This window comes from Rousettus aegyptiacus, unplaced genomic scaffold (genome assembly GCF_014176215.1).
Source record: "Rousettus aegyptiacus isolate mRouAeg1 unplaced genomic scaffold, mRouAeg1.p scaffold_m13_p_4, whole genome shotgun sequence".
NCBI classification, from domain to species: Eukaryota; Metazoa; Chordata; class Mammalia; order Chiroptera; family Pteropodidae; genus Rousettus; species Rousettus aegyptiacus.
Window position 1 is genome coordinate 49,191,132 of NW_023416307.1, and position 13,370 is coordinate 49,204,501.

At 30.5% G+C, this 13,370-nt stretch overlaps 1 protein-coding gene and 1 non-coding gene across 10 annotated transcripts in view; both read right to left on the reverse strand.

The window, feature by feature from the left end:
- The window catches only part of ACAP2 (ArfGAP with coiled-coil, ankyrin repeat and PH domains 2), a 123,053-nt gene that overhangs the window by 27,255 nt on the left and 82,428 nt on the right, over positions 1-13,370 (reverse strand). For 4 of the 9 annotated variants that reach the window (XR_004950443.1, XM_016135305.2, XM_016135301.2 and 1 more), the window contains exons 9-12: positions 10,513-10,587; positions 9,009-9,020; positions 5,675-5,787; positions 1,554-1,574 (exon numbers count right to left, since the gene is read on the reverse strand). Coding sequence is in view for 8 of the 9 variants with exons in the window: in XM_016135305.2 (XP_015990791.1) it covers positions 1,554-1,574; positions 5,675-5,787; positions 9,009-9,020; positions 10,513-10,587 (221 nt within the window). In the remaining variant the exon portion in view is untranslated. The remainder of the gene's footprint in view (positions 1-1,553; positions 1,575-5,674; positions 5,788-9,008; positions 9,021-10,512; positions 10,588-13,370) is intronic. The other 5 variants (XM_016135306.2, XM_016135303.2, XM_016135307.2 and 2 more) reach the window with 3 other exon arrangements.
- Positions 9,638-9,801, reverse strand: LOC118602280. Its single transcript, XR_004950644.1, has one exon. It is a non-coding gene; the product is annotated as a U1 spliceosomal RNA (small nuclear RNA).

Sequence of the window (13,370 nt, forward strand, 5' to 3'; positions counted from 1 at the left end):
TAAATAGAGGTTTATTGCACAATGGAAAAATATCCATACAACCATGTAAACTTTTCATGCTTCTGAGGTCTTCAAAAAATAAATTTCTTTTACCTGCTGCATCTTAGGATCATAACCTTTAAAAATAATAACAAAATACTAGGTAAAAACTTATGTTTTTTGTCAAAGGCCATTTCCTCTGACTATTAACTTTACAGTTAATACATATATGCATTTCTGAAAGCCAGGTCCCCTGCCATCTCTCTGCTCCTGGTGACTTTCTCACATTATCAGTTTTTGTACACTCAAGAAAGACGCTAGAAATTCATCTTAAATTAGCAACGCCTCTGAAGGAATAAAATCATACTGTATCTTAGAAAGAAAAAAATTTTCAATTATTAAGATCTGTATCTTATGACACTACACCCCTCCTCTGCCATTAAAAAAAGGAAGAAAAAAGGAGCTAATCATACCTATTTACATTGATCTAGACTTCAATCAGGTAAGTAAAATAGAATATAATTTTTAATTTCTCTTAGAATAATCCTAGTTATTAACATTTCTAATAAAAGGAAAAGTGAAACAGTTCATAGCTTATGGAATATAGAAAAAAATACTTAATATTTTAAGCTTGTGCTATGTGCAATTTGAAGATACTGTTAAAGTTAATTAAATAATAAAAAAACAAACTTTGGAAAGCACTGTACTGACAACTACACTGTATTCTACAAGATTCACAAGCTGGCCACAAAGCTAAATTATAAGTTGTTTTAAAAAAGAAAATTTCTTGGTTCATTAAGAAAAATAAAACACTATATTTCTCTCAAATTGAAATAATAAAGATTTGAGACCAAAATATTATATTCATAATATAATGCGAGTGGATATATTAAAAAAATAAATTAAGTATCTTTTACCCCATTTGATCATTACTAGTCCCAGAAATGCACTTGAAATAAAAAACATGAGTAAAAGTCAAACTTCTAAATTGATAGCTTTGTCACTAAAACTATACAGATAATGGATTCACAAACACATTCGTATAAGTGCCAAAAAGGTAAATAAATGTTTAACAAAATTAAAAGCTTGAACATGTATGCTCCTTTATTTAAAATTCAATTTTAATTTTAACAGGGAAAAAGACCAAAATGGTCAAACAAATAAACAAAACTCTAGAAACCAACAATGCTTCCTTTCGGCATAACTAATATGGTTATTATCAAAGGGCACTAATTCCTAGTTACTGTCTAAATTTTTGAAAAGCATTTCCTAGTTTATTTCCCTTTTTAAAAAAAGATATAAAGGTATTCATATTATTCAGTATATGTCTTCTTTAACTATAAACATATCAAATGTTCTTTTCCAGATTAAAAGAAGTTGAGGAGCTGGGCAACGAAAAACTGTAATTCCATTCCTCAGATGAGATGTTTCTATTTTCTTCCCAGTTTAAAACATAAGAGACTTCATATCCATTGCAAGTAATCCAAGTGAAATGCAGGTTAATTATGAGCTTTCTCGTGCCAAAGAGGAAACTGAAGTAAGGTGGGGGTGAGGGGAAGAAAGCCATTTGGTACCTGATATGATCGGGCTTTTTCCTGTCATGTGAAAAAATGGGGCAGGATTAAAACATAAGGGAAAGGCGGTAAAAGAATGAAAACGCAAATGTGCAAAATAAGCAAAGGACTAGCATGATATGAAAATAAAGCAAGAATTAAAGGAACAAGCTTAAGCTCATAACCTAACAAAATAGTCAAAATTATCGGCTGTATTTTGTTTACATATTATACACATATGCATTTGTACAACTAATTCCATCTCTCAAGAACCTGAAATGCAATTTTTCAGAAATATTCAAAAATTTTCTTTAAGTACTAAAAAGTTCTGGTGGGACTTAGCACAATTGGGCATACCTCTACTTTTATTTTCTGCCTCTATCATCACTGCTCTTAAATACAGATAGTACTTTTCCTCATCTTAATAATCTGTTCTTCATATATCACTATAGATATATATATCTATATAAACCTGAAATAAATAAAAACTTTTCATTAGTGAGATCACTAATTAAGAATGTCAAAGATTATAAAATATTATCAGCCAAATAAACCTACCTCCCACCTGCTCACCTCCTTTTCATAAAATGATAGCAGAGACTCTAAGGCCATACATAAACAGAGTTTATTTTTAATCTATATGTATACTTCTTATTTTAAAATGAAGAGCCAAAAAAAATAAAAATTTATATCTGTACTAGCAGCATATAAAATACTTTGCTCTAAGAAATATAATACAGTTTATACTTTCAGCTATACTTTCTAGTTCAACAGACTGAGCATAGCACATAATTACGCAGCTTCTTTATTAGTTTTACCAGCTTATTACTAAATAATGTTACTATTTAATTATTTTTCTTGTTTAGTCATTCTTTTTGAGTTACTCATGAAAAGCAAAAGAGAAACACAGGTAGTATTAATCCATTTAGCACTGATTTGAGTCTGAAGTGAAGCTGCCACATTGAGAAAATGCCTGTTACGGAAATATGATTTTGGTAGATCTCACGTCTTCAGAAAAATATATATTGTGAACATATAAAAATCTTAAGAGAAACCAAAAACTAGAAATCTGAAACCAACCAGAAACAAGATCAATAATTCACATAAGACATAAAATGTTTCACTTCTTATGCTACTTCAATCACATCACACAAAATTATCTCTTCAGTTAAATTTCAGATTAAAAAATAATGCTTTATTTTTATAGAGTACAGGGTCAAGTTTTAAAACTATCGGCTATTCCTAGCCAAACCTGACTTTTACTCAGGAAGAAAGACTTTTTAAAAAGTTGATTTTGAAAATATTATACACTACTATTCCATAAAACTATAGATAATGGCGAATTTGCACCATATCATTGGTACCTAAAAGTGGCAACAAAAAAAAGTTCCCTAAAGCTAATCCACAATCTAAAAAACAAATAAACAAACAACCAGTGGACAGAAAAATTTCTGTCTGAATAGCTGGGTTCCTGGATATTTAAAGTTAAGGCACAAATATACATTCTTTTATTCAGAGGCTAGTAGAATATATTAAATCAAGGTGGTAAAGAAACAATTAGAAAAGTAGGTTAGGCACTGAAGTCATATATAGGTAAAGAAAAATTACTTGCAAGTATTTCATGAGATTAGATTTTTTATAAACTTTAAATAAGAAATTTAGATACACTCTAAACTTAAAAATTGAAAAGCAGAAGATAATCTAAATATCTAATGAATTACTTTCTTTCCTCTCATTTCTATAGTTACTGACCTATAACCTAGAAAACATTTAAGATTTCTGTTAATAAGATTTTGACTTTTGTTTTTGTTTGTGAAAGTTTTATATAATGTTTATATGCTCTAGTCTTACAAGTCTGCTTTTAGTGTTTTCATCAAAATGTTCTTTAAAAGCACTTGAAAATGAAATTAACTTGCTATCCATAACTTTTCCTAATAATGCAAATGGACTAGGAAGGTTTATTAAAATAGTTTTTAAGCCATTTTCTAATAGCTGAAGTTGTATTTTGATTTATCAAAATATAGTTTGGAGTTTCCTTATCAAGTAAAAAGAAATGCCAGGTTTTGCATCTCAATTTTGTCACAAACCAGTAGTGTGCCCTTGAATAAGCAACCATGTCTCTGCACTTCCATTTCCTAACTAAAACTTAGGGTGCTGAACTACACTCTATGATTCTAATCAATAACTGCCATCCCACTACATATAGATGACATCTCCTTTGTAAAGTAGCCTTATTGCTAAAGGTATTGTCTTTTTCACTTTGCAAATATTAGATAACATGTCTACAATTGAGAATTTAAGTTATTCCCTACTTGATTTTAGTTACATTTTAATATCTGTACCAATTAATAAAATTCATGAAGCAAATTCTTAAAAAGGTCCATGCTTAAATCAAAACTCATTTTTCTCTATTACCAAAACGGCAATGCAATTTTCCACTAACACTTACTGTGCTTCATTTTGAAGTCTGAGATCATTTTTCATTGGAGTATCCACGGAAGTTCATTTCATTTCTTCTTAACATAATGGTATAGTTTCTATGGATTTATTTTATTTTCACTGTGTTAAACTTTAAGTAGGTTGTTTTGAAATCTGAAGGTTAAAATTCAATTCTAACATTACCTCATGAAGCCATATTGGTTGTGATATCTTTATTATAAAATTTTATAAGCACGCTATTTATTTTAATTTCCTACTCTGGCTATGGAAAATTTCCAGGAAAGGCTCGAAAGATTATTGTGTTAATTTTTATGGCTTAGAAAACAAAGTTTTTAATTTTTCATTTTCACTTTACAATACTTAAAAATATTATTTCTAACCAGACCATTTTAGTTGGTCTTTCTATATTCATATATTATTTTTAAAGTTCTACATAATTCAGAAAGGCTTACTATCATATAAAATCATTATTCTGTCCAGTTTACACTGATTCTCATGTAAGAAAAATAATTTTGAATAAAACACACCATGTACCATTTAAACATTTAGCAATATCAAATTCAATTAATCACTGATATTTGAAAATATCAGTAAATGTTTTTTCTATATAACCTCATTACCAAGAAATCAAAATAAGTGCACTAGGAATCCATTCCAATATACTGAATAGTCAAGCACAATCATTTCCATTTAAACAGAACTGTACACCAAATAAACTTACCAAGAAAATTCTACTTATTTTGCTAATGTATATTTTTAAAAAAGAAAACAATCTTCTCTATCATTAAGTAAATTTATATCCTGTTCAAGAAGTAGACTATCTATATTCGATCAACAATATAATAGTAAATCCATTAACAAGAACTCAATACTACTCTCAATTATTATATAATTTTTCTGACTTTTATGTTTTGCAATATGGAGAATAAGGACCAATCACTGCTGCTCAGAAGGATGATCCTGAGAAAACCTAATCTTTTATTTATGCCTTAATGTCTGATTTTATTCTACCATATTAACACATGGGAAAATACCATATTTTATACATTCTTTTAACAGAATTTACTGGATTAATATTTTATAAAAAACAATTCAGCAAAAAATATTCAGAGTTCTTGGTAGTTATCAAGTTTAGAATAAAGGAGCATCAGCTGCCACACACACTTAACATAGAACAATTCCATTTCCTAAAACTCGTGGTTAAAGTTATTGCAAAGATCAAAAGATCAGGATCATCTGCTTAAAATTTATAAGTAAATACTATGTAAAAATGTAAATAAACATTCTATAGGGGAAGAACACAAAGGAAAAAAATGCTCACTTGGTCTATTTACCGATTTTGTTCAATAAATAATTTGTATTGTACAGATTTACTTCATAACAAATATGAAAGGTAACTAACATTCAAATTTACCTATTATAATGGTCTAGTCACTACAGACAAAGCATTATAAAAATTCTCTTGGTTTCTGGGTTTAAACTTTGCTTAAATTTTAGAATTTAGAATTAGTGCTGTCATTTTTCACTTGCTTCTTAGGGTCCCCTTCCCTAGAAAGGCTTCTTATCTTCAATGGATTGGATTCAGGAAAATTACTGTAGATTGTGAATTTGGAGAATTAGGAAGGAAAGAGTTGCCAAATCAAAGGAAAAGTCAGAAAATTGAGAATATTGAAAGATGGAGACTAGTATTTGAAATATATTACCTGTTCCAAGTTTTGAAGGCATTGCTGGCTCGTTTGAACAGATATCCTTCCATAACAATGCCATTTGCAGCATCTACATTATATTCTAACTTAGAATCATCACTGGAGAAATCCTAGACAAAATAACACATTAAAAAGTTCATATGATTTGAGTAAGTTCCCTAGACAATATATTTATTCTAGAAAAACAGCTCGAATAGTAGAAAAGCTTTGTATTAAGATAGTTATATCGAAAATGTTCCTAGGAAAAAGGGAGACCTAAATGTTTAATAGAAGAATGTTTCAACATATTAAAGTATTTCAATTTAGTGGACTACTATGCAATAATTATTATTATCTTGATGATATAAAACACAGATGATTATACAGAATATACTCTACATGAGAAAACAAAATATAAACCATACAGATATATGCTGTGATTAAAAACACAAAATAGTATATTTACAAAGAGACAAAGAGAGCAACTAAATATTATATAAGGTGTTATACTTAAAATATTTTCATATTTACTCAATATTTTGTGGTGATATGTGCCTAACAAAAAAAAGGAATATGGATATATTTAATTGGGATTATTTAAATCTACCATTATTTTCTAAATATATATTATTATTATGGTAGTTTTTAAAACTAGTAAGAGTAATAATTCCACTATATGGGAGTTCAGAAATAAGATAATGACATTTTTTTTTCCTAAAATAAAATTTAGTTTTGCAAAGGATAAGAACCACAGTTTGAAGTGGGCATGCTGAGCTTACTTTTTTATAAGGACTATAGAATCACTCATAATCTTCTATCATTCTAATCATTTTAATATTCACTTTAATATTCACATACTTTTAATTTTCTTCCAAGGATTCATAACTTTTGAAATCAAAAATTCTATATTTAAAACTCTTCCTGATTAACTACCAATATAATTTGAACAAAACTACAAAATTGCTGCTATCCTCAAATTAAAAATGAGTCTTAGAACTTTCAAAATTACTGCTGCTCCAATGATCAAAGAGGGAACACTATCCTATTAGAGAGAGTAGTAAACTTTCTGTCTTGAGAAAGGTTTAGACAAAGACTGAATGACCACCTGCCAAGATCTGGAACACGGAAGTCCTGCACTTAAGGGAGGCAGAGTGAGAATGACCTAAGGGCCTTCCAAATCTAAGAGTCTACAAAGATAGAAAAAGGAAATAGACTAAATTCAGAATTAAAAGCAAAAACTCCTAGCATGTCTCAAAATTTAACCATAAAGATACAATCATCTAAAATAATAAAATGAAACAATCTGTAAATTACTTACTATATTTCTTCCTACTTTTTTCTTCGGAAAAAAATCAAGGAAACTTTAATTCCCTCACTTAAAATTTATTTGAGGCTATAATTGACTTAATTATGCAGACAGGTTTAAGTCAGCAATAGATATAATTGAGTTCAGCAACATTCTAAAGGTTTCATTTATAACATAAGCAGTTTTTTAATAACCTTGACACTACTTAAACGTCAAATAAGACTTCCTTGAAAGTGCAGCACATTATAGTATTCTATTTTGACTATATTTCTTAAGATGAATTAACTCTTCAATTTAATTACTATTAATATTAAATTAATATTTTATAGTACCTAAAATATTACATGATTTTATAATGAAATCAACTAATAATGTTAGATATAATAGATAATATTAGAATTTAAATATATTGATAAGCTCACAAATTAGAAGAGCATACTCAAAGGCAAAAGATTAAGTAAAAATTTAAAGCCAAAGAGGTAAGCAGAGCAAAGAAACCAATTTTTGTTTTAAGAGCATTTGTCTCATAGGAGATCAGGAAGCTATGGTGTGGGGCCCAGGGAATAGAAGGCAAGACCAAGCTTGGCAAGACAAGAAGGACCTTTATTACCACTTCAGGATTATGCTGGAAGTCCTAACCATCAAGATAACAAACAAAAAGCAAAGGATTGGAAAGAAAGAAATGAACTATCATTATTTGTAGACAATATGACTTTGTATACAAAGCATAAGGAAAAATTCAGAGATAAACTAGTATTAAAGAGAGCTTAACAAGATTACTGATTATAAAAATCAGCATAGAAAAATCAACTTTATTCAAATACATAACAAAAGTAAACAGCGTTTGAGATAACATTTACAATAAGATTTATAATGTGTCTAGGAATAACAAAAGATGTACAATAAAATTATCAAACTTTATGAAAGATATTAAAGAAAACTTAAGTAAATGGAAAAATATTTCAAGCTTATGGATTAGAAGATATTATAAAATAGATATCAATTCTTCATTGATTCATAGATCCAATGCAATCCCAATCAAAATCCCAAAAGCTATTTTATGCACTTTGAAAAGCTGCTCCTAAAATTTATATAGAAATGCACAACTTAGGCAATTCACTTTTGAAGAGAAGAAGATAGAAGGCTTTGCTTTGTCAGATATTAAGATATACTGTAAAGCTAAAGTAATTAAGACAGCACAGTTTTGGCACAATTGAGACAAAAGACCAGTGTGACAGAATAGAGCGCCTGAAACAGATCTCATTTACATGGAAATGTGATGTACAACAGAGAGTATAAAACACGCAGTAGTAGCAAAAGTACAGACTTTTAAATAACTGATTCTGGGTCGATTAGCTACCAATGTGAGAATAAAAAGAAATTGGATTCTCTACCTCAAACCATACACAAAAATCCAATTACAGATAGATTAAAGATCTAAACATAAAAGGTAGATCTATAAATACCTAGAAGATTATACAGGAGTTATATCTTTATGATCTTGGGTTGGAAAGAATTTATTAAACAAGACACAAAAAGACACACAAAAATATAAAAATAAAAAATATTTCTTTTAAAAACTATGTGAAAATTAAAAACACATGTATCCCCAAAGGGAATTTATATCAGAATATATGAAGAATCTGATCAATAGTTATGCAATCTGATGGAAAAATTGAAAAAAGACTAACAGAGATTTCACAAAGAGAATATCCAAATGACAACAGGCCTAGGGGGAAGTGCTTGAGCTCATCTGTGACTAAAGCATAAATTAAAACCACAATGAGATAGCGATATCCACCCACCAAAACTGGCAAAAATTAAAGACTCTCACAAGACAATGAGGTGGCAAGGAGCAATGGGAACTCTCACACAGTGCTGCCTGCTAAGAATGGAATGTTTGAAAAAAACAGTTTACATGAATGTGTGCAGCATCATTATTTCTTTAATCAAGTTCAATTCTTAAAAATCTAAATAATTACATTAGACATATTTTCCCTTAATTTTTAGTGGATTGGATCTTCTTTTCTTTTTTTTTTTTTTTACCTGTAATGCAGCCTTGTGTCCGCATTTAAGGGCAGAAAAAAGGTAAGTATACATAATGAGCAAAAATAGCATTACTTTCTTTAAAGGAAAACAGTAATTGACTATTATTTAAAATCAAAAAAATTAATTTTAGATTTAATAATCTACTTTGAGTTGTGTATAAAATAGGGAAAGATATTAAAAGATGTATAATATTCATCAAATAATTCAGTTTAAGCACCTAGTCACACGTTTCTACAAATACCATGATCTCTTGTTTTAATTAGAAATGACTAGTCCTAATTTTTAACAGTCTTTCCATGGTAATGTCATTAAGTTACCCAACCAAAAGTGATTTAACCTTCCGCAAAACAAAACACTGAGTTAGTCTTGATTATAGCTAGAAGTAACTAATTTAAAGATAGTGTGGTAGACGATCTTCTCTTTTCTTTTTGAGTATTAATAACCTATCACCAACAAAGTTTTTTTACTTTTATTACTGATTCCACTTTCATTTTTTTCCACTGGTATGTTCTATGTCAGATCTACTTTGCTGGTATTTTGAATTCTAAATAAACCATAACAAAAGTTGATCAAGGGAACAGATTTCTTAAAGCAATGCTAGAAAGCATCCTTTTTTTTTTTTTTTTTAGGGAAAAGTGCAAATGCAGTCCCCCACCACCACAAGTTATGCAGATGAGTTTCCGATAATTGGGAAAATCCCAAGGGTCAGTACATCCAACGTGCAATCAAAAAGCCTTAGCCCGGCAAAACCACTTTTGTAATCGTGGCATTTCCCACGACAGGTAAGTATGAAAGGCATCTTGTCACATACTTGTATTATGACACTCAACTTCCAATTCTTTCCTTTTATTTTCAGATTACTATACAAAAAATGTCACTACCTATATAAAATATTATTAGAGAGTTCCAGGTGTATCATATTGAAAGCTTTTAGCATGCAGAAATAAAAACTAGTTTCATATTTCAAGTTTTGTTTTCAAATATATTTTTCAAATATCAGTTTAGCTAGACTTAGGCAAATTAGCAAGAAATGTAAGTGAAATGTCAGCATCACATGCAAGATAGGGATTGCTGCCTTAGAGTGACTGAAGCTGGAAAGTCTGTAATACCAAACACACACATTGATGCTAAGGTGTTCTCCACCCCCATCTCCCCATCACATACACACTTTCATTGGGGTTGGTGATATTCCAACTGAAACACTATACACAGTGTTTTCTAATGGCCACTTTTAAATTAAAGGCCCTAAAAGACTGATTTTTTATAAACTAGTTTAAGACCATGTCTTTCAAATATTTTGATGTAAAAGAATAATAAAATAAATGTCTGAACATTTGAAAAATACTTTACTTTTCACAAAAAAGGAGGAATTTATCTACACAATTTAATTATTAGAGCAACTCAAAGGGATTGTTCCAACACAATGGTATCTTGCTGAAACCAATAATCAAACAATTGTGTAAAATGAGAATTAATCTCCTTTAGTTCTCCCCTCTAATACCTTTTGTTGAATGGTGGAATGTTTTTGCTCCATCTCTCTTTTCTCTTTTGCTGCATCCACAACCAGTCGATCCAACTATGAAAAGGAAAAGGAGAAAATTATACAGACCCCACAAAAAAGTAAGTTTATTTATTTTTAATCATATTCCCAATAAGTCACTCAATTTAACTGAAAAAGGCATTTTGGCTACAATTTTTAAATGGAAGTTCTTTTTTTCCCCTTAGTATCAAATCCTCTTTGAGAAGGTCTATAACTCCTCCAGGGAAAACGTTTCTAAGAACAGTTATGGTTCAAGCAAATGTGACGAGAGTCCTTGTCAAGGACACAACAATAATAACATGTTTACTCCTTGGATAAGAAAAATGACTCTAGCTTAAGTTGCCTGCTGACCCACTCAGCAATTCTGGTAGTTACAATCAAAGACAGAGAAGATTTTTTTCCGAAACAATAAAAAGTAGCCACTGAACTAGTATAGGCCAGCTCTCTCAAATTCAATGTAACAAGACTTCCAATCACCCAAGATACTTCATGTTTTCATGTTGGCTTCCTAATGTTATCATCAAATCTAAAAGGCATAAAAATCATTCACCAGATAAAAGAGAAAGCTAAAAAATAATAGTAATAATAAATTAATCATTCATAAGACTAGAGTATAAAATCACCAATTTTTAAGATTCTTTTTTAAAACTCAAAAAATTTATGAAATCATAAAATCCCATTTCTTTCATATTCCTTTCCATCAAGAAAGATAATTTTTCATCAAAAGAGAAGTATCTGATTTCCAGTATTATGACAAATGCACTGGCTTCTTGAACTCCTCTTTGCTGGAATAACAAGCAAATGGGTTATAAAATACTCCAATATGTGGTTCTGCTCTTCTAGACTGTGATGCATGTCATTTCATCTTTGAACTCCCACCACCTGTAACTGACTAATTTGTAATAAATAAATAGATAAAAATGTAAATATCAACAGAAATATGGAAGAGAAAGTATTAAAAGTCCAAGTGTTTTAACTGCTATCCTTTAAAAGCTGAATTGAAAATAAAAGTCTTCTTAAAAAACTATATGATCTTTTATTCACTCTCTATCACAAACGTTATTTTTCTACAAGAGAATAATTCTGGCCACAGAATCTTAATATCACTGAATAGTAAATAAAGAACTAAAACAGAAACTATCACTATTATAATATATTTGATTTAGATGGTAACTACACAACTTTACCGCAGGATGTAATACATACATACCTTAGTAACATGTAATACTGATTTAATAAGTAATGGTGGTACGTGCTGCACTATGAAAGTTTGTCCTCAGTAGTTTCTTATACTGAATAAGTGGAATAATCATTATACCAGTTTTATAGCCTCAACAGAATGGCATATAAATATTATTCATTCATTCAAATTGAAGTGCAGTTCAAGGCAATCCCCAGGATTCACACTAATATTTATAAACTTTAGAGCATGTACCTCCCACACAGTACTGCAATGCATGATGGTTTTCTGCCTCTCAAATTGGTCGCAATTTCCTCTGCTGCATCTCACCCAATTGCTATTGCAGCAGAAAGGGAGAAATCTCTCACCCTACTGTTGGGGCAGGAATATAAAGAAACAATATTTTTCAACTTGGAAGAGAGTGGGGGAAATATGAGTTGGAGAGATGTGAAGACTAGCATGCATATCTTCCAGATGCTGGGGGCTATATCAGGAAGAAAGAGCTTGGAGCACAGCAGGATATGTCCCATGTCTCTATTAGTGTTGAACAGTATAAATTTAACAGCTCTTATAACTAGCTAGGTGCCCATAAACCTCTACCTTGTTTTGAATCCCTTCCACTCCTACTACCTCAGATAGCATCACTTCTCTTTCTGCTTTTCAACTTTTGCCATTCCCATAAGCTTTTTAATTTGTGCAAATCATACTACCTTAAATCAAACCTTTCTCCAACCCATCATTTTCTCCAGCTACCACCTTCTCTCTCTCTCTTTCCTTCACAGTACTTCTTGAAAATTTTCCCCTGTTCTCTACTTGCCCTTTTCATTTTCACCTGCCCACTGTAATTTAGCTTTCTAACTATAAATTATAAATTTAGAATTTCTGCCACTAAGATCCTCAACCCTCACAGAGGTAACAAGTAACCTTCTAGTCACTAAAGCTGATAGGTAGTTCTCAGTCCTAGGTTTACTTGATATTGGAACTTGCTAACTACCTCCAACACTTTTCTGAGACACTCTTTCCTCAGCTTGTGCTACCGGTCTCCTAGTTTTCCATCTCCTCTCTCATTTTGCTCTCATGGAGATCCCCTTACCTAGCAATCTCTTAAAAGTTGGTCATTCTTAGGCCCTGTCCCAAGACAGATTCTCTTTTTACTCTATACTAATAACCTTGACCTTAACATCAAATCAAAATCTTTAGGCACAGTGATCAGACACCTATATTTTTAAAACATAGCTTCATGATTCTGAGATCCCTATTAACCCACTCTTGTAGCTCCAATTAACAATTATATGCTATTGACTCCCAAGTCTATATACCCACTTATGTATCATATCCTCATAATCAACACATTTAAACCCGAACCCATCAAACTGACTATATCTTAATATTTTTTAGATTTTATCTATCTTTTTGAGTCCATCCCTACTACCATAACCCTCATTCCAGATGCCATTATCTCATGACCGATTTACTGAAAAAATATCCTAACTGGCCACCTCCGACCAGGCCATATTATCCCATAGGCACTGTAGGCACCTCGGCTTAGATGTAAAATTATGTCAGACATGGGAAGGGGAAAACTACAAAACTGAAATTAATAAATGTCTAAAATATACAATTAATTTAGTCAACTACA